The sequence below is a fragment of the Mustela nigripes genome, chromosome 8, assembly GCF_022355385.1.
Source record: "Mustela nigripes isolate SB6536 chromosome 8, MUSNIG.SB6536, whole genome shotgun sequence".
Taxonomy (NCBI): Eukaryota; Metazoa; Chordata; class Mammalia; order Carnivora; family Mustelidae; genus Mustela; species Mustela nigripes.
In genome coordinates, this window is record NC_081564.1 from 254,584 (window position 1) to 275,851 (window position 21,268).

A 21,268-nucleotide genomic window follows, 5' to 3' on the forward strand; every position below is an offset into this window, starting at 1 on the left:
CCCCGAGTCCAGGCTGGCCCCGACCACGCCCCAGACCTACCGTGGGGGCTCAGCCGGCCCAGCTGCTGGTCTGCACAGGACGCTCCGGGCGGGGGCTCACTCTGTCCCTCCGCCCGGTCCGCAGCCACAGAAATTCCGAAGTCCCCGGGCCCGCTCGGCCCACGAACGCCCTGGCGGAAACAGCCCTGGAGGCGCGCACCCCACGACCGCGGCGGGTGCGGCGCAGAGGAAGTGCGTCATGCGCCGAGGCAGCCGAGGGACGGCGCCCAAAGAAAACTACACCTCCCAGAATCCTCTGCGCGGGGGCCTGCGGCCCGCCGGGATTCCCGGGAAGGCTGACCTGCACAGACGCGCGGAGACTCGAGGGACCCACAGCTCGGGGCCAGGCGCCGCACGCGGCCTCTCGTCCCCTCCGTCGGGCCTCGCCGCACTCCAGCCGCAGTGCCAGGGCGAACATGCTGAGGCCTGAGGTCAAGCAATACGGGGGTCCGATCCCCAGGCTCGCAAGGCCACAAGCTGCAGGCCACAGGGTCACACGACGGTCCTGCACAGCAGGGCACTGGCCGATGCAGTCAGCGCCGCGTCCAGGAGACCCTGCGGTAGACGGAAAGACACCGAAGACAGGAACGTACTGCCGGTCCAAAGTAGATCAAACAATTCTCTTATTACGATGCAATGAAACTCTAAATAACACGAGTTTAGAAGTCTTATCTGCCTGAACATCTTTTTTCCAAACAGCGTTTTTTTCCTTTAAGATTTTACTTATCTGTCAGAGAGCGAGCACAAGCAGGGGGAGCAGCAGGTAGAAGGAGGGGCAGACCCCTGTGAGCAGGGAACCCGAGGCAGGACTCGATCCCAGGAGGTTGGGGTCATGACTTGAGCCCCCCAGACGTCCCTCCCAACAGCTTCCTACTCAACAAGTATTTCAATGAGATAGGGAAATAAAGACGAAAGTGTAGACAACACTATAAGCATTTATGGGAGAAACAGCAGTGATAACAGAAGATCTCACAATCTTGAGTAATTATAAAAATGAACACTAAAAAGGAGCAAATTAAAGTCAAAGAAATGTACTGAAAAACCAACAAAATAAGCCAAAAGAAGGCAAAGGATATATTAAAGATAAAAGCAAACAACTAGAGGAAATTAATCAGAAATGAAAAGCCACAGAGTACCTGACATCTAGAGAACACTGATAAAGAAAAAACCACAGGCCCAAAGTGGGGACACTTAGGGGAAGGCCCCGAGTCTGTAAACCCAGACAGAATATGTAACCTAACACTAGCAGTTTCAGCTTCCCAGAAATGTAATCTTTTTTTTTTTATTTAAAGATTATTTATTTGACAGAAATCACAAGTAGGCAGAGAGGCAGGCAGAGAAAGAGAGAGAGAGAGAGAAGCAGGCTCCCCGCTGAGCAGAGAGCCTGATGTGGGGCTCGATCCCAGGACCCTGAGATCATGACCTGAGCCGAAGGCAGCGGCTTAACCCACTGAGCCACCCAGGCGCCCCCAGAAATGTAATCTTAACGGGTCAGCACCGATAAGATCATCTGTCACAGGGTCCTTTCATCCCTCAAAGGAAAAGGAGGTGACCTCACCTAAAATAATCCTTTTTTCTATTTATGGCTTCTTCCGGTTTTTAAAACCTTTCCCTTTCTGTAGTCCTTTGGAGCTCCCTTCTACCTGCTAGATGGGATGGTGCCGGATTCATGAATCAAATAATAAAGTCAATTAGATCTTTAAATTTTACTTGGCCCGGGGCACCTGGGTGGCTCAGTGGGTTAAAGCCTCTGCCTCCAGCTGGGGTCATGATCCCAGGGTCCTGGGATCGAGCCCCACATCGGGCTTTCTGATTGGCGGGGAGTCTGCTTCCCCCTTTCCCTCTGCCTGCCTCTCTGCCTACTTGTGATCTCTGTCAAATAAATAAAATCTTTTTAAAAAATTTACTTGGCTTAATTTTTATTTAGCAATACTATTTAAAGACTATTAAGTATGCATAATTTTATGTGTACATGGCACATTCTCCAGAATAGGTCCTATTTGGACCACAAAATTAGTTTCAATGGATTTACAAGGATTGAAATCATACAAAGTATGTTTTCTGACAACAGTGGAATTAAATTAGAAAGGGAAAAAAAAAAAAAAAAGGAAAGAAGTCAGCTCCAGGAAAAATGTAGGAAGTCCCCAGATTAAGTCCCTAACTCAAAAAAATCACAGAGAAAATTAGAAAATACCTTGAATTAAGATGAAAATGCAACATATCAAAAATGTCTAGATAGGCACGCCCGTGTGGCTCAGTGGGTTAAGCCTCTGCCTTTGGCTCAGTTCATGATCCTGGGGTCCTGGGATTGAGCCTCGCATCGGGCTCTCTGCTCAGTAGGGAGCCTGCTTCCCCCTCCTCTCTCCGCCTACCTGTGATCTGTCAAATAAATAAAATCTTTAAAAACAAACAAACAAACAAACAAACAAAAACAATGGAACAACTTTTAAGCTATGAGCGTAAATGTTCCTGTTTCAGAGAGAATTAGGAATGTAAAAGCTGTATACAGAGCATAAGGAAAATCAGAAGACATTTCAGCACCAAGCAAAAAATGCGTTTTGCTTTTCAATACACAAAACTTAGTCTTTATCTGAGAATTCTTACTTGAGAAAAAGCTTATGAACATTTAAGAAATTTTTAAGATTTTATTTATTCGACAGAGACAGCACAAGCAGGCAGAACAACCGTCGGGGGTGGGGGGGGGGAGTAGGCTCCCCGCTGGGCAGGGAACCCGGTGTGGGGCTTGATCCCAGGATCCTGGAATCATGACCTAAGCCAAAGGCAGACACTCAACTGACTGAGCCACCCAGGCACCCCACTCATGAACATTTTAGATCTGAAAAAACCTTTAGTGATTTCTAACCCAGTATCAGAAAATTCAAGCTGGACTCAAGCTCTACGAAGATAATTCCCATATGTACAGAACAGACAGTATTCACGACATAGCTCACAAGGTAGAAAACCTCTGTAAATGCCATGAATATTGACAGGCCTTTAACTGTCATTCACCCCTTATCAAATGACAGGATACTTAGGCTAAGTATAGAGCTTCTAAGTATACGCAATGTGGGAAGACTTTTAGTTATTGCTCAAGCCATATTAAACATCAGAGAATTCATACTGAAGAACTCATACTCTATGAACCTCATTAAGTCTTTCGATACCATTGATTTTTCATTACACATCAGAGACTTCTAGACCAAGATCCAACTTTACCCAAAATAAACCGAGAGAACAGGTCCCATTCCCACTGTGAAGTGTGATTAACTAGATATGGGGGTATTAACTAAATCAAGTACTAAATGAGAGGGGTCCTTGGGGTGAGCACTGGGTGTTATTAGGGTCCGTGATCAAAGGAACGAGACTGATACAAAGCGAAGGTCAAACAAAACTTTATTTCGCGCCAAGCATCAAGAATCAAACTGACCGGTCAGGACGATCTCTTACGAAAAGGCGAGGACGATGATACCAACAAGGTCACTCCCAAGAAGGCCGCTCCGGACGAGGCTGCTCTAGATGAGGCGGCTCCGCAGATGAGGCCGCTCCATGATCGGAGCCGCTCCCAAGAAGAGGCCACTCCCAAGATGAGGCCGCTGCTCGATGAGGTCGCTCCCCGGACAGGGACGCTCCCAAGAAGAGGCCATTCTGGACAAGACGGCTTCCCGGGCGAGGCCGCTCCCAACGACGCAGAGGAAACGAGGACAGCGACGATGACAAGGACAACCCGAATGACACAGACTCTGCTCCCCACGATGCCACTCTGACAAGGCTGCCACCCAGAGGAAGCCACCGCTGCGGACAAGGCCACTCGTGGCTTGGGGTGGCGAGGCATTTTGCGGCAAGGCTGCTGGCGGCTAGGGGCTGTTGGCATCTCTGGGCCACTGGCGTCTCAGGACCGCTGGCATCCAGGGGCTGCAGACGTCCGGACCGCTGACCGCTGGGCCGCTGGACTGCTGGAGTCTCAGGGCCACAGGCGTTGAGGGACCGCTGACAGCTGGACCGCTGGTGTCTGGGCAGCTTGGGGCTGCTGGAAGCTGCATGCGGCTGAAGGCTGCAGGTGGCTCGGGGCCACCGGAGGCGGGGCCTTAGGCGGCTTGAAGCTGCAGGCAGCTCAGGACCCCCGGTGGCTGGAGGCTGCAGGCGGCGGCTCTGGGGGCCGCTGCAGGCAGCGGCTCTGGGGGCCGCGGGAGGCAGGACCGCCGGAGGCAGGACCACTGGAGGTGGGACAGCTCACGGCGGTTAGAGCTCTTACAAGAGCTGTTACAGCTCCTCCACTCCGCCGACTCTTCGCTCCCGACGCAGCTCTCCTCCTGCTTTGCTAGCCTCGCAGCAACCTTTATGCAGTTGGTTGAGTCCCACCCCTATACAGGTGGCCAATCGGATCTCAATCCACCCTAGTGGACATACACATGCTGCACGACTGGACATCCCCACCTGGCCTGCCCCACCCCTACATCGGGGTCCACAAGCAAGTTCCTCTGGGAGGGGCAGGCCTTACGATCAGTCACTAGATTCTACACCCGAAACTACTGTTACGCTGTACGTAAACCTTCTGCTATTTGAATAAAAACGTGAAAAAAATTGTGTACTTGAAAAAAGCCTTCTCTTTTAAAAACACACTCAACAGTTTGATCCAATTCGCTCAGGAAATCAACTAATTCATCCAGAAATTAGTACCCAAGTGAGTCGGGTGGAAAGTGACTACACACTTACGTGTCCATCTTGTTTTATTTATTTATGCGGGAGAGGGCGAGGGAGCTCAGAGCGGGGTGCGGGGCAGAGGGCGGCGCCAAGTGGGGCTGCGTCTGGGGACTCGGGGGTCAGGACCTGGGCCAAAGGAGAGGCTTCACCGACGGGGCCCCGGGCGCCCGGAGCCTGTCCTGTAAGTCCAACCGCGAGCAGACCGCGTGCAGCGGCGGACTCGTCCCCAACGGAGCCGCGAGGAACATTCGGGACGAGCAGGCCGCGGAGCAGCGCGTTTCCCAAGCAGCGGCGTCGACCAGCCGTCGACCCCGGACCGGAGCCGGCCTGGCGCGAGCCGCATTACGGCCCGCGGCCCGGGCGACCTCGCGCGGGACCGGGGCGCAGGACGGCAGGGCGCGTCGGGCGACCTCCCGAGGGCGCCCTCCCCGTCCGACAGAAACTGCTAGCGGGAGCTTATTCTGTTTCCGTTTGTTTAAACGGGCTCGTCGCGGGGCGCCCGGACGCCTGGGGCGCTCCGTGGGACGAGCCGCCGCCTTCGGCTCGGGTCGTGATCCCGGGCGCTGGGATCGAGCCCCGCGTCGCGCGGAGCCTGCTTCCCCCTCTCCGCCTGCCCGTGTCTCTGTCAAATCGATAAAATCTTTAAAAACAAAACAAGACGGGCTGCTCGCGAGGCTTCCGCTGTCCGGTCCCGCGACTCCTCTTCCCTCCCCACAGTGACACGTTCCCCAAACCCTCGCGGCCCTGTTCTCACTCCGTCTCTCGGCGCTGTGGGCGGCACGTCCCCGGACCTGCCGACACCACGCGCGCAGGGCTTCGACCTGGCCCGGACCACCGGCCGGACACAGCTTCCCCGGACCCGCCGACACGCGCCCCCGCGCATGCTCCGGGCGGCGCAGCCCACGGGCCCGGGGGCCCCGACGGAGGAAGCCCCAGGGCGCGCGGAGAGCCCGACAACCGGAAACCGCCGACCTGCCGTCCGCAGACGCCCGCCGCAGAGCCCTCTGGGAGATGTAGTTCGGGGCGAGCCGCACTCTGGGAAATGGAGTTCCGCGCTCGCACCTTCCGCCGTCGGCCGCGTGAGTCCCGCCGCTGTGGGCCGGAGCCGAAGGGTGTGTGCGGCGGGGGCGGGGCGGCGAGGCTGCGCGGCTGGTGCGGCCTCGGTGTCCGTGCGGGCCCCGCGCTGACCCCGGAGCACGCGCCCGCTGGCTCCGGAGCCGGGTGCGAGGAGGACCGGGAGTAGGCGGGGGCACGGTCCCGCGGCGCAGGCGCGGGTCCCTGCTGGGCGGGGCGGGGCGTGGGGGCGGCGCGGTCCGGGGACCGCGTTTGGGGGGCTGGGGGTGCTAGGGACCGGGCGGGTGTGGGGGGCCGTCTGCGGGCGCCGCGATGAGGACACCGGGGCAGGTCAGGAGCAGGGGCACCGGACGGCCCAGACACGGGTGTGTGTGCGAGGAGTCCGTGGGGGCCGGGGCCGGCGGGGGGCGTTAAGTGGTGGGGGAGGCCTCTGGGGTGTCTCTGTTGGGAGGGGCTGTGGACGGAGGCCTAGACTGGAGGGGTTGGCCGGGGCGGGGGCGCGGGAGCCTCCAGAGGCTGCGCTCCGGGCTGGGGGAGAGGGTGTGTGCCGTCGGGGATGCGGCTGGAGGGCTCCTTGCGGGAAGAGCAGGGTGCTTGAGGTGCCTTTGCGTTGACAAGCGGTAAGGCCTTTGGGGGGGGCTTGCTTTGGGGTGTTTAGAGGGCTCAGGGTTGGTGGACCGAGGACTTCGTTGCCTGGAAGGCATGTTGGTTCCTGACACTTGGATTTCACCTGAGCCCTGGGCTTCTGGGGTGCAGGAAGGTTGAGAGGTCTCCCCCCGCCCCCGTGTGTTCCAGGGAGGAGCGCGCTGCAGAGGACCCCGAAACACATGCCCCCTTGTTGGCTTATGACAAGGCCAGATACCCGTCCTCCAGACTCTCGTCCTGTGCCTCATCAGCGGCCAGCGGACTGGAGTGCCGGCTGATGGGTCAGGACAGAACCCGTGGGCTTGACAACGGGTCTGGGTGCACGCTGCTGGGTGGCCTGTTGGGGGTTGTGAGTAAGCAGACAGTGGGGTAGGAATTGGAGGTACCAGCCCATCGGTGTTTATACAGAGCTGGTGGCCCTTTCGGGTGTTGATTAGGAGGACTGTGGGGGTGTTTGGGCGTGGTGGGGGAGATTAGAAAATAGGGTATGGTGGAAGTGAATGGTTGGGGCAGTGTATGCTTAAGCATTGGGAGTCCCTTGAGTGTGGTGATGGAGGCTGGCGAGGCTGAGGGGCTCGGAGAACAGTGACGGGGCACTTTAGGGTGAGTGGACGGGCTACTGTACGAAGAAGGACTTGGGATTCTGTGATGCGGATTTCACGGACTCCGCTTCTAGTCGACGGATGGAGTAGACTGCCAAGGTTATTGGGTAGGAATGTGGGGGTCCAATGTGGGGGTCCAGTGATGGCTTTCGTGGGGTCAGTGTTGAGAAACTGGTGGGAATCGGCGATGACGGGCTGACCTTGGCTGGGGCTTGGGGCCGAGTGAGGAAGAGCCTGCAATGGTCAGGAATGGAGGGTCCTGTGGGGGTGGGGCTGGGGAGCGACCTCGGATTTCATTGATGGATGCACTCCTGGGCCACTTGGGGGTGATGATGGGGGTTTTGCTAGAGGAGTCACTGTGGATGTGGATGTGTAAGTGAAGATCCTGAGGGACCGCCTGCAAGGTCAGCCGTCGGTCCTGGTGGGGTGAGGGGCGAGTGGGGTGAGTGACAGTGGGGCTTGTGGCACTCGGTGGCTGTGAGGTCTGGAGACTTGGGAGGGCTCTTAGTGGTCCGTGAAGGAGGGGCTGGAGAATTCTCAGGTGATCAGTGTGGGTAAGTGGGAGCCTCTGGGGGCTGAAGTTCTGTCTGGGGGCTGGAGGGCGAGGGGGTCCGGTCATTCTGGGGGCTTGTGTGTGATTGAGGCCCTCTTTGGTGATAGGGCCTGTGTGAGTTGTATTTGTGGGTTTGGGGGGGTCTGGGTGAGTTTTGGTCGCACACTGGCTCAGGCAGCACTTCCACATAGTGACTTCTGTTGAAAGACATATTCTTTTTTGTTTTTTGTTTCTTCTCACCCCGCACATCACATTGTTGATGTGTGACTGCTTCTTTTACTGGAATAGTTCCTTGTTTAAGTGTTCTCGGTGACCCCGTGGGCCGTACGGTCCTCCCCCTTGCTGGCTCAGTCCCGTGCCCTCCTCCATCCCTGAAGCATCTTAGCTGCGTCTGGCTCCAGCCCTCTGCGTGTAGTGCGCCGTGATGGGCATGGTCTTCCCACAGCCTTCCGCTTCCTGCTCACGGTCTGCACGGGGCAGGCGCTTTGCTGACTGAGCTGCGGAGGGTTCTCGAGCATGTGGTGTTGGGAGCAGCCTTGTCTCATCTGTTTCTAGCCCTCGGCCCAAGTTGGGGTGGGTTGTAACTGCCTTGAAGGGGCCGGTGTTCCGGCTGTGCTCTGGTCAGCTGCCCTGGGGCAGAACCCAGCAGTTGGCTAACCTCCGGGCATAATTTTCATTTGTGGCTGACTTTTCTCTATATCCACAGGGACATTGGAGACCCCCTCCCCGTGCGTGAACAAAACACAGCCTTTGGACAAAGAGCTCTTGCTGTCCATCTTCTACAGGTGCTATAAACTCTCCGTTCAGCTTATTTTCTGGAAAGGTGCCCACTGCCCTGTCCACCACGTTCAGTCTTCCTCGCTAGCCCGTCAGCCTGTGGACACGGTGCTCAACGGCTGTTCCTAGACCCCAGGTACAGACCAGCAGTTCTGGACAAACCTCCAGCAGGATTGCTAGGAGAGGTAGAATTTGTCCCTCTTGTCCCCAAGTTGGGTGCTATGATGTTGGACATTTCTTTTCAGGTATGTTCTTAGGAAGGAGATAACATCTCAGTGTGATTTCACGCCCCTGGCTCTCGTCTCCTCTCTGTGAATGTAAGTGACCTGGTCCATGAGCAGTGAAGGAATTCATGGTGTAAGTATGTGTTTGTGTCAAGGTGTCGTATTTATTTATTTATTTTTAAAGATTTTATTTTATTTATTAGTTAGAGTGAGAGAGAAAGAGAGCACAGGGAGGCAGATTGGCAGGCGGAGGCAGAGGGAGAAGCAAGCTCCCCGCGGAGCAAGGGACTCGATCCTAGGACACTGGGATCATGACCTGAGTCGAGGGCAGCTGCTTAACCGACTGAGCCACCCAGGCGTCCCGTATTTTTTGTTTATTATACTTAGCTGAAATCTTGGTTTTATTTTTTCCAATAATTCTGCCTAAGATACCTTTACGTAGCTTGCATTCTCTTAAAAAGTTCTTAGAATAGCAGTAGTACTTGGTTCTTTGGCCTCTTGGGGAAATAATGAAAATCCAAATCAGCCAACCCAAAAGTCTCTTCACAAAAGTGGAAGAAAAAGAAAAGCAGTTTTCTTGTTGCGTAAAAATTAAACCTGAAACAAGACTGCACTGAGCTCTACAGGCAGCGCACTGAAGAGATCACGGAGGCAGAGAGAATCTCACTATTCTCTGTAGCCAGGCCGGCACACCCGTTACACACACGTTCTCAAGGTCAAGGATAATTTGTTACATGCAGCTCATACTGCATTTTCCCAGTACTTGAGGTGGCCATTGCGTTAGCCTTTTGCCTTTGTCCAAAGGAAAAATCGCCTTCTCATATCTTCGTGATAAGAGGTAGTTTTACACCCCGGGTGGGTGGGGGGAGCAGGTGCCAAAGTCGGGCACTTGGATAGGGTCATGCCCTTCCTGAGATTGGGAAATAGGGGCCGATCCTCCTGGATGACATCAAAGGGATAGCTCCCGGCCCTTAGGAAAGACATACTAGGGGATAAACCAGACCAGGCTTACTAGCTTTAGGTAAGATTTACATACTTTTCCAAGGGGCAGAGAACAAATGTACAATTACGGGTTTTCTAAAGTACTTTTTTGAATAGAAGTCACAGGAGTCTCCCTTTCTTTCTTTTTTTTTTTTTTTTTAAAGATTTTATTTATTTATTTGACAGAGAGATTGAGAGAGAGCACAAGCAGGCAGAGCAGAAGGCTGAGGGAGAGGGAGAAGCAGGCTCCCCACCCAGCAGGGAGCCCAATGCAGGACTCGATCCCAGGACCCTGGGATCATGACCTGAGCCAAAGGCAGAGGCTTAACCCACTGAACCACCCAGGCGCCCCAATAAAGTCTTTTAAAAAAAAAAAAGAAAAACAGCTTTATTTAAAAAAAAAGAAAGGGAAAGAAAGTTGCATCTTACTCTGTAGCACCAGTACTAGTAACTTCATGTCATTGTTCCAGAAAATACTGCTGCACAGTGAGTGAGCCGGGGGTCTGTTTGTGGAGAGCGTCTTGGTGTGGTGATCCTTCTCTACGCACGTCTGGCGGCGCCGGTGGGGCGCGTGGATGGAATCTGGCATTGGCAGGCGGGAGCCAGGGGCTGCAGAGTGCAGGCTGGTGCAGACCTGGCCTGATGCAGGCTTGCCAGGAGGTCCTCTCGCATCTGATTCTGACCCTGCAGCCCTGATTCAAGTTGTTTGATTTCCCAGTAAGAGAGAACCCAGATTAATGACCTCATCTAAGATAAAATTCCCACTGCATCTCCAGGCCATGACTGAGGAGCAAGAGAACTCATGTGAGATGCGACGGAGGAGGCTTCGGGACTAGGGGTGTCCTCTCAGCTTACAGACATTTGACCGGAGGCCTCTGCAGAGCAGCAGGACGGGAGGAGTCGCAGAACGGAGCCGATTTTCCAAGCTGCAGAAAATGTTCAAGTCCCAGGTGAGTTCTTTGTTCTCCAACGGTCTTCTTCCATAGGCGTGACAAGGCTTATAGGAAAGCTCTTAAATACAGTTAAACCATGATCAGAAACATGAGCTTGGGAATGGCGGTGTCAGAGAACAAGGTGGATTATGGAATCATACGAAGTCTTCAGTGGAAGCACAGATCTGTGGGAAACGAGGTACGTTGTTGCCAGAGGTGAGCCACAGGCTGTCCTCAGTCCGAGTGCAGATGGGGAGGGAAGCGCAGGTAGCGCTGGTACGTGCTTTCCTCGGACAAAAGGCAGACTACCTACTCAGTGCAGCTGACGTTTGCAGATGATGGCTTCCAGCGAAGACGTCTGGCGCGTTGTTCATGTGGGTGATAAGTGGACAAAGTCCTGAACAGTTGCCCTGGGAGGCATAAACCCTGCGGTCGATGAGCTTACTTCCCAGACTGTTCCTTACAGAGTTCCTCAGTGTGAACGAAGGGCTTGAATCTGAAGTAAAATTCAGAACTCAGAGTTCGGTACAGGACGGAACCAGTGGGCCTGGACCACCCGTCTTACCTATGTTCTAGCATTAGGAGAGAAACCTAAGTCACCTGGCAGAACTGATCATTACAAATAACCTTCAAATGGCCCCATAAATATTCACTCAGTTGTAATTTTGATACTTTTTAGGTAGAAGTGTTTTTGCATCTTTTGGTAAAAGCTGAGCATGGAGGTATGTACCTTTAGGTCTTTTTACTTTTTGACTTAACAGAGTGTCACGATGGTTGAGGCACACACATCAGCGCGATCCCAGAGGACACATGGTCTCCTGGAAACAGAAGTTATAGAGGGGACCCCAGGCGGGGCCTGCTTTAGTCCAAGTTAGGTTAACACGGCCCCCAGTGGGGGCGCTTCTGCCCTGCGGTTTTTAGTCCGTCTGGGTAATGTGGTTGTAGAGGGACTGCTGGGGGCATTTCCTTCCAAGTCAGTTTGTCCATGACCGCAGGTCATTAGTCCAGACTTCGTTAGATGTGGGCAGCATCTGGGCGTGTTTGGCCTGCGGAGCGCAGGAGCGCAGTCCGTCCTCGCCGTCTCCCGGTCACGTCTTTGGTGGTTCAGCCGTTGGTCTACTCGAGAGTCTCCAAAAGGCAGCCCTGAGAGTTGTTTCTTTGGGTTTTTGTTCTCTCCAGTAGGAGGAGAAAGCTTTCAGGAACAAGTCCAAAAAACAAAGGCCGTCCATGACCTTCTCCAGCACCATGCTTCCCTGGGTGCTAGGTTTATTTTTTTATTTTTTTAAGATTTTATTTATTTGACAGATCACAAGTAGGCAGAGAGACAGGCAGAGAGATTTTCTTCTCTCTTCTTCAGAGGTGCCCCTGATTTTTTTTTTTTTTTTTTTTTAAGTTGACCATGTGTTCAAATCTGGCATCATGCGGGTTTTTCCTAGAGCTTTTTACTTTTATGTTTTCCCTTTAGGCCTGTGATCCATTTTGAATTAATTTTTATATAAGGTGTGAGGTCTGTGTTGAGGTTTATTCTTTTGCTTATGGGTATGCCATTGTGCTAGTATCGTTTTTCTTTCTTTCTTTTTTTTTTTTTTAAAGATTTTATTTATTTATTTGACAGACAGATCACAAGCAGGCAGAGAGGCAGAGAGAGAGAGGAGGAAGCAGGCTCCCTGCCGAGCAGAGAGCCCGATGTGGGACTCAATCCCAGGATCCTGAGATCATGACCTGAGCTGAAGGCAGAGGCTTTAACCCACTGAGCCGCCCAGGCGCCCTAGCATCGTTTTTCAAAAACACTCCTTTCTTCGTGGAACCCTTTTTCACAATTAGTTGAGCATACCTGGGGGGTGTAATTGTAAGCTGTCTGTTCTGTTCGCTTGTCTGTGTACTTATCCCTTGCCTAACAGTAGGTTGTCCTGACTGTTGTGGCTTTATAGGAGGCTGTGAGGTCAGGTAGGGGGAGTCCCACAATGTTCTTTGTCCACACTGGTTTCACCTTGTAGCTCCTTTGCCTTTTGTCCCAAAACCCTCTGCATACTTGTTTTATGGCCTCTGTATCACCTTCTTTCCTGGCCTGAAAAGACCGGAAAGTTTTAAAAGCGTGCTTTTTATTCTACTCGTCTGCATATTTTGGCACCATTTGCCGTTCAGGGAGCTCCAGCCACTCCCTGTATGTGTTCCAGAAGATACGGGGAGGACCGCTAGTTCTTAGCACGTGGGTGCGGACGCGGGGGGAGGAGCGTGTGGGAGATGGGGATGTTGTCAACATTGGTGTTGGCAGTAGCTATAAAACAGGACTGTCACTTACTGGGTGGGCACCAGGCGTGCTAGAGGTCTGACGCTGCATGGGACTCGGCTAAGAATTGTCCCCACATACCAGTGGCACCTTCTTTGGGAAGCACTGTGCTTATTTAAACACAACGTATTCCAATTTCTTTTCTTTTTTTTTTTTAAGGTTTTTATTTATTTTTCAGAGAGAGGAAGCACTGTAGGGGGAGGGGCAGGCAGAGCGAGAAGCAGGCAAGGAGCCCCATGCGGCACTTGATCCCACAACCCTGGAATCATGACCTGAGCCCAAAGTAGACACTCAACTCACTGAGCCACCACTGAGCCACCCAGGCATCCCAGAGTAAGAACACAGGCCCGGGGAGCGGCAGGCAGAGCGAGAAGCAGGGGCCTTGACACGGGATCATGACCTGAGCTGAAGGCAGATGCTTAACCAACTGAGCCACCCAGGCGTCCCCTATCCAGTTTCTTAACGGATAGGTGGGTGGGTAGATGAGTGAATTCAAAATGAAAAATGGCTCGATGACATTATTGTTTCTCTCAAAGTATAACGCAAGGTTAGGGTATCCTATGCGTTACCAATTGCTGTGTAACAAGTCCCCCAAACCTGTGGCTAATAGCACAGTTTCTCCCACAGCCTCTCTGGGTTAGAAGTCTGCCAGCGGAGCTCACATCTGGTTCCCTTACAGGGTGCAGCAGGGCAGTGAGCCCCTTCCAGGCGCAGTCACGTGGGAGTTGGTCGCCTTGGTGCCTTGGCACAGGCTGCTGGAGCCCCCCAGCCCCAGGGAGAGCAAGACAGGGCTCCCCAGAGGGCGTGGGTCAGTAAGGGCAGTGCCCGTTCTGGAGGGGAGCGGGACCCCAAAGGGGACACGAGGAGTTCGAGATGGGCGAGGCCGCCTCCCTCGCTGGAGAAGAAGGCGTGTGTCCCACAGGAGCCCCTCCGCGGCTCTAACCGTGGTGACGCTTTTCCAGATCTCGTTTGAGGATGTGGCTGTGGACTTCACCTCGGAGGAGTGGCAGCTCCTTAATCCTACTCAAAAGAGCTTGTACAGAGACGTGATGTTGGAGAACTACAGCAATCTGGTTTTCTTGGGTAAGCGTGTTCATGTGTAAACCGTGTGGATCCACTACCCGGGGGGGCTCTCAGGTTTACTGACTTGGGGGTTAAGTTTCCGATGTCAAAGATTCTGATTTCTATGCCCACCTGACAGATTTTGGGCCACTTGCTTTGTCTTGTAGCTTCCGTAGTAAATCTCCTCCGTGTGGAAGAGTCTGTCAGCCCGAGGAGTCGGGTCCAAGTTGTCCGTGTTTCCAACTGACAGGTTATCAAATTATCAGACCTGATGCGGTTTTCAAGCCAGAGCCGGAAGAGCCGTGGGTCACAGAAGCAGCCCCGCGTCGGGCCGCGGCAGGTGAGAGGCACTCGTGTGCGGGGCGTCCGGTGCCCGCTGGATCACGGCTTTCTGACGAGAGCTGGGGTATGATGTTTTGAAGAGTTATTTGGAAATGTTATTTGTAAAAACTGTTTGAAGTTCCTGCGTCTTTCGAGTTGGCTCGGGCTGGGGACCTGAGTGCTTCCTGCGTTTTAACGAGCGCTCCGGCCCGGTCTGCACGGCGGGCTGTGTCCTCTTGCGTGGAGCTGGTGGCCACACGTTCCCCCTGCCCCCGCCGCCGCACGAGCCGGTGGCCGGCATGGCGGACCTTGCTTTCCGGGACAAGGGTCCTCTCTCAGCCTCCTCGGCTCCTTCCTCCTCTCCTGCACCCCCACTCCGCAGGGCGGGCCTCCTGCCTCCTCCTCAGGGCTCCTCCCGTCCTGTCGCAGGGCGCCCGCCGGTCCTCTGTTAGTGTTCTTTTCTGCCTCTCGTTGTCACATTTCTGTCTTGAACCCAAAGGGAGTGGAAGGGGAATCCGTGCATATAGAGCAAAACCCGAGCACCGGGAGCCTGGTGGGGAGGCCCCGCTCTCTCCCTCGTCCGCGCGGGCGGCTCCCGGGCACCTTGCGGTGCCTCGATGTCCCTCTTCCCCAGGCTCCTCAGTGACCCGCCAAGAGTCTGCTGGGTTTAACCCCGTGGGCTGGGTTGATGTATTCATGACATTTCTGTGGAAGAACCTCACGGAATGGCAACGTCTCATCCATTCTTCTTTGTTTTCAATTCCTGGGCCCTGAAGTCAGGGCTGCCTCCCTTAGAACTAGTGTCTTCACACGTTTCATACATTTTTCTCCACACGTGAGCCTCATACCCTTGCCACGGAGACCCGGTGTCGCTGCTCCGCCGGAGCCCTCTCTCCCCTGGCGAGAGCGACTCGCAGCCTCTCGGAGATCTCTGGCCACTCAGTGTTGTATTTGAGGAGCCCTGGCCCTGGTCAGGGGTTACCTGGAGTTTTTCACCAGTTTTTAACCATGAGGTCATAACAATTTTCCCCCCACATATTAAGATGGCAGGTGACTTGCTCTCCTCTCCTCCCCGTAGAACTTACGGTGCGATGATGATTCAGTGTCTCACTAGTGGAGTGTTGTGGGGCCAGGTAAGGCGGAGCCTTTCTTCTTTCTATCCGTTGGTGCAACGGTCTTCACCTCCCAGTGTCTCGGCTCACCCTAGGAAGTACGTCACGTGACTGAGGTCGAGGTACCGTTCCCAGGGGTGATTCGGTCCGGGTATGTGTTCCTCAGAAAATACTGTGTGCGAAGGTAGATGTTTGTGTTCACCCTTAGTTTAGAATCACCGCTGTCCTGTGGGACGAAAGGAACCAAGTGAAAGGGTCATGACGCAGCCTTGCAGGAGCAGGGGTTTTTAACGCAGAAGGAAATGCAGAACTATTTATTCGTCACTCAGTATTTGAACAGAAAGTGTCTATGTTAAAATGCAGGGTTCTTTATGAAGATTCCTGATACAGGAAGGAAGCGCGTTAGAAGCGCAGTCGTGAGTGCACAGGGTCCTCCGTGTACTGAGGCCTCGCTCCCTGCCTGCGCTGGGGCACGTCTGCGCTGGGGCACGTCGGTGAGAAGTACAGACCCCTCCCTGCCCTCAGGTCTGCATTCTAGTGGGGGACACAGAAGTAGTGACTGCCTGTTTGATAAGTGCTAGAAAGGAAATAAGCAGGAGATTGTTATGACGCCCTTGAAATGATGTTTACACTTGAATGAGCCACGTTGAAAGCTGGGAAGAGCGCGCCAAAAATAGGAGCAGCCATGGGGCGCCAGGGGGGCTATGTCGTTAAGCGTTCGGCTGGGGTCGTGATCTCAGGGTCCCGGGGTTGAGCCCTGCATTGGGCTCCTTGCTCGGCGGGAAGCCTGCTTCTCCCTATCCCACTCCGCTGGTATGTGTTCCTTCTCTCGCTGTGTCTCTGTCAAATAAATAAAATCTTAAAAAAAAAAAAAAAAGAAGGAGCAGCCATTGCACAGGTCTGGAGGCAGAAGAGGCCTTTGGGATCAGAGGGGTGCGGAGGAGTTCAGTGCGGCTGAGCAGCGGCGAGCGAGCGCACGCGAGAGGAAGGCAGAGCGGTTGGAAGAGACGTGCGTGTTGGTGCATTTGAGCCACGGTAAAAGCTTGCATTTACCAGAGGGTTTGGGGGTATTTTTTTAAAGATTTTATTCATTTGACAGAGAGAAAGATCACAGTTGGCAGAAAGACAGGCAGAGAGAGAGGGGGAAGCAGGCTCCCCGCTGAGCAGAGCCCGATGTGGGGATGTGGGGCTTGATCCCAGGACCCTGAGATCATGACCTGAGCCGAAGGCAGCGGCTTTAACCCACTGAGCCACCCAGGCGCCCTTTAAAGGGTTGTGTTTTTTTTTTTTTTTTAAGCAAGGGGGTAAAAAGCCTAATCACGTTTTCTAATTTGCTCGCTGGCTCTCTGGAAACTAGAATTGAGGGGGAGCAAGGCTGGAAGAAGGAATATTAGTTTGAAAACAGAAGTGAAATGCAGGCAGTGTGGACCAGAGTGTGGCAGAAAGAAGTGGGTTCACCCGTGCCTGGCCCTGCGTAATGCCTGTAACCTACACACTCGCTTTCCAGAATGACAAGATTTTTATTTCCTTTCCTTTCCTTTTTTTTTTTTTTTTTAAAGATTTTATTTATTCATCAGAGAGAGAGAGGGAGAGAGAGTGAGTACAGGCAGACGGAATGGCAGGCAGAGGCAGAGGGAGAAGAAGGCTCCTTGCCGAGCAAGGAGCCCAATGTGGGACTCGATCCCAGGACCCTGGGATCATGACCTGAGCCGAAGGCAGCTGCTTAACCCACTGAGCCCCCCAGGCGTCCCTCCTTTCCTTTTTTTCTTTTCTTTTTTTTTTTTTCGGAGAGAGAGTGGGGGTGGGGTGCAGAGGAGAGGAAGAGAGAGGGAGAAACGTGGTCCCGGGCAGATTCCCCGCTGAGCACAGAGCCCGGCAGAGGGTCAGATCCCAGGACCCCGAGATTGTGCTCTGAGCTGGAACCAAGAGTTGGACGTTCAACTGACTGAGTCCCCCAGTCCACCAAGATTTTGTAATTCTTTTTTTTTTTTTTTAAAGATTTTATTCATTTATTTGACAGAGAGAGAAATGACAAGTAGGCAGAGAGGCAGGCATTGAGAGAGGAGGAAGCAGTTTCCCCGCTGAGCAGAGAACCTGATGCGGGGCTTGATCCCAGGACCCTGAGATCATGACCTGAGCCGAAGGCAGAGGCTTAACATGCTGAGCCAGCCAGGTGCCCCAAGATTTTTAAATTCTTAAATATGTTTTGTTACAGTTGAACTCCTTAAGTATTATTTTATGTTATTTATTAACTTGTATATATATAAAATTTTATTTCTCGTTTTGATTTTAATTTAAAATTTTCATTTCTTTACTCAGATTTCATGAAACTATTTTTTATAAACACTTCAGGGGGACTTCACACTTAGATGTCTACGTATGACTCTTGCTTTTGATCTCCAAACTTTTTCTCAGTCTTTTTCATCTCAATGAATAGTATCAATATCTCTACTCACTTAAGCTCCAAACACTGGGTCCTTTTATTCTCTATATCAGCAGCTCTAGTTGGTCCTTTTTCTGAAATTCTGATATGTCTGAGAATTAGGTAAGTCTCTACCCCACGTGCGCACACACACACAAACTCATGCAGAAAAGAAGTATTTGCCTTATATTTGAGTTCTTGCCAAATCTTTTGACTTGCAGAGTACCTCCTGAGAATATTGGCTCACAATTACTAGTAAAGATTATCGTAAGGTAAACAGACTTTCACTTTAAAATAGCTGATAAATGACCATGTTGTGGAAACCACAAAGAGTTGTACTTACTGGGTCCTGAAGAGTCTGTCCTAATGTGCTATGCACAGGCTTCTTGTGGTTTGGAATGATTTGCACAGGTGGATTACATATAGATTCATTATAGATTACAGATTGAGTTAAAATGTCAAAAAAAAAAAAAAAAAAACACTGGCTAGCAAGAAGGAGCCTTTATGGGGAAGTCAGTGATGGTGGCGTTTCGGGCGACAGCCTTGAACCAGAATGTTCTTCAGCTGTGACGATCATACAGGAACCTGTTTCTTGTCTTTTGAATGACACTCAATAGCCTGTGTCTGCTCTGTATTCAGTATTTCTGCCTTCGTAGCACTCAGCAGTGTGCCAGTCCTTTTCCGTGTGCGGACTGTTCAACGATGCCGTCCCGGGGGGCCCTGGTGCGGGCGTGCTGACCCGTGCTCTTCCTCGTCTTCCCTCTGGACGGACAGCAGATAATCACATTACTGATTAATAGTCTCTCCAGCGTTTGAGTATAAATCGCTCATGGTCGCTGCTCCTTGAGTGGATTTCATCTTTTCTCATTTAAAAATTCATGTTTCTAAGCCCTTGTAACTTTTAAATGTTTTCATTTCTGTTTAAACATTTTTTTTAGGCTTTTATTTAAATTCCAGTTAGTTAACATACGGTGTCTGTCAGAATTTCTAGAGTCCAGTAAATAGATATTATATTTGGGAGGGTTTTTGTGTTTTGTTTTGTTTTAATTGGGATCCTAGGCTCATTTCAGTTTTATTCAACGAGTATAATCATTGGGAGATTTACACAGTATGATTCATTTGTTTCCTTTTTAGAAGAAGTCTGGCTAGATAACAGTCTCAAAATGTGGCACCAGGATAATCAAGACAAGCTTAGAAGTGTGGAGAGAGGCCATGAATATGATGTTTTTAGGAAAATATTTCATTCAAGCATTAACTTTGTTCATTTAGCAATGAGACCCCATAAATGTGGCTCAGGTGAAAAAAGTTTGAAACATCCTTTTGAGTTTCTTATTCCAAAAAATAACCGTGGAAGAAAGAAACCTAATGAGCTCAATAAGAAATACTTATTGTATATCAAAGCTGATAGAACCCATGGTGGAGAGCCATACTGTGATTGCAGTAAATGTAGGAAGGCTAGCCGGACGGGGTCATGGCCCCGTGCAAACCACAGAACACACACAGGAGTCCACTTGTGCGTGGACTGCGGCAGCGTTTTCAATAAGAAGTCACAGCTCATTGTCCACCAGCGGACGCACACGGGAGAGAAGCCCTACGGCTGCAGCGACTGCGGGAAAGCCTTCTCCCAGAAGTCCTTGCTCACTATTCATCAGAGGACGCATTCGGGAGAAAAACCCTATGGGTGTGGAGAATGCCAGAAAGCTTTCAGTAGGAAGTCCCTGCTCATTTTACACCAGAGGACGCACACGGGAGAGAAGCCCTACGGCTGCAGCGACTGCGGGAAAGCCTTCAGCAGGAAGTCGCAGCTCAAGAGACATCAGAGAACCCACACGGTAGAGAAGCCCTACAGCTGCAGCGACTGTGGGAAGGCCTTCTCCCAGAAGTTCAAGCTCATTACCCACCAGAGAACTCACACTGGGGAGAAGCCCTATAACTGCAGTGATTGTGGGAAAGCCTTCTTCTGGAAGTCACAGCTGATTACGCATCAGAGGACTCACACAGGCAAGAAACCGTATGCCTGTACCGAGTGCACAAAAGCCTTCAGCAGGAACTCACTGCTCATCAGGCATCAGAGGATCCACACGGGGGAGAAGCCCTACGAGTGTGGTGAGTGTGGCGAAGCCTTCATCAGAAAACCGCAGCTCATCAAGCACCAACTGACGCACACAGGAGAGAAGAACTATCAGTGCGGTGACTGTGAGGAGGCGTTCTTTAAGAAGTCAGAGCTACTCCGCCATCAGAAGACTCACTTGGGGGAGAAACCCTACGGATGTGTTGAATGTGGAAAAACCTTCTTTGGGAAGTCGCAGCTCCTAACACATCAGAGAACTCACACTGGCGAGAAACCGTATGAATGCGGTGAGTGTGGGAAGGCCTTCACCCAGAAGTCCAGCCTGATTTCACACCAGAGGACACACACAGGGGAGAAGCCCTATGAGTGCACGCAGTGTGGGAAGACCTTCAGTGAAAAGTCAAGCCTCATTCATCACCAGAGAACCCACACTGGAGAGAAACCCTTCGAATGTAGTGAGTGTAGGAAAGCTTTTGCCTGGAAGCCACAGCTTCTTAGGCATCAGAGAATTCATACAGGGGAGAAACCCTATGAATGCGGTGAGTGTGGGAAAGCCTTTGTTCAGAAAGTGCAGCTCATTAAGCATCAGAGAAATCACACAGGAGAGAAAACCTATGGGTGCAGTGAGTGTGCGAAAGCCTTCTTTGAGAAGGCACAGCTCGTTATCCATCAGAGAATTCACACAGGGGAGAGACCCTATCAATGTGGTGAATGTGGGAAGGCTTTCACTAGAAAGTCTCACCTTATGAGGCATCAGCGAATTCACACGGGAGACAAATACTCCGGGTGCGGTGAGTGTGGGACCACCTTCCGCAGGGAGTCACAGCTCACGCTTCACCAGAGGACTCACGCACTCTAGAAACGGCGTGGTGCCATGAACATGGGAAATCTGGCGTCCGATGTCGCCTTTTGACATGTCCAAGGACACACGCATGGGAGCAACCCCGTCAGTGCACTGGGAAGGCAGGTCTCACCCAATTCAGAGAGGGAATTTGTTTAAGTAGACAGTGTAAGGGAGCCTTCTCCCGGAACACACAGCTTCTCACCCATTGATGACTTAACGTGGAAGTCTTAGCAGTATCGTGTAGCAGACCCTGTAGTCAGAAGTGACAGCTCATTGTTAGAGGACCTACACTCGAGGGGAAACTGGACTGCTGTAAAAACCAAGTGAGAGGTTTCATCAAGAAAGGGTAACTCACAGTACACTAGAGGTTATATACACAAAGGAAATGCTGAATCGTCTGGACTGGAGATTTCCATATGGAGGAGAGGTCCTAATGGGAAGAATTTTTATAAGCACGATCTATTGAAAGAATTCTATAACGTGTTTGTTGTATATAAGTTGTTATGAAAATGGTTATTTTAAAATGGTAGATGTGGGGCGCCTGGGTGGCTCAGTGGGTTAAGCCGCTGCCTTCGGCTCAGGTCATGATCTCAGGGTCCTGGGATCGAGTCCCGCATC

At 52.1% G+C, this 21,268-nt stretch overlaps 1 protein-coding gene across 14 annotated transcripts; it reads left to right on the forward strand.

Annotated features, from left to right (window-relative positions):
* Positions 1–5,738: 5,738 nt before the first annotated feature.
* Positions 5,739–21,262, forward strand: ZNF605 (zinc finger protein 605). 14 transcript variants are annotated; one of them, XM_059408110.1, is made up of 8 exons: positions 6,091–6,179; positions 8,321–8,527; positions 8,637–8,748; positions 10,067–10,256; positions 10,373–10,546; positions 13,781–13,901; positions 14,131–14,286; positions 18,870–21,262. In XM_059408110.1, the coding sequence occupies exons 5-8, from the start codon at positions 10,532–10,534 to the stop codon at positions 20,663–20,665; spliced, it is 2,088 nt and encodes a 695-aa protein (XP_059264093.1). In that variant the 5' UTR covers positions 6,091–6,179; positions 8,321–8,527; positions 8,637–8,748; positions 10,067–10,256; positions 10,373–10,531; the 3' UTR covers positions 20,666–21,262. The 14 variants fall into 14 exon arrangements, with proteins under 14 accessions (XP_059264090.1, XP_059264086.1, XP_059264092.1 ...); XM_059408107.1 differs by lacking the exons at positions 6,091–6,179; positions 10,067–10,256 and adding an exon at positions 5,739–5,819; XM_059408103.1 differs by lacking the exons at positions 6,091–6,179; positions 10,067–10,256 and adding an exon at positions 5,758–5,852.
* Positions 21,263–21,268: the final 6 nt, after the last annotated feature.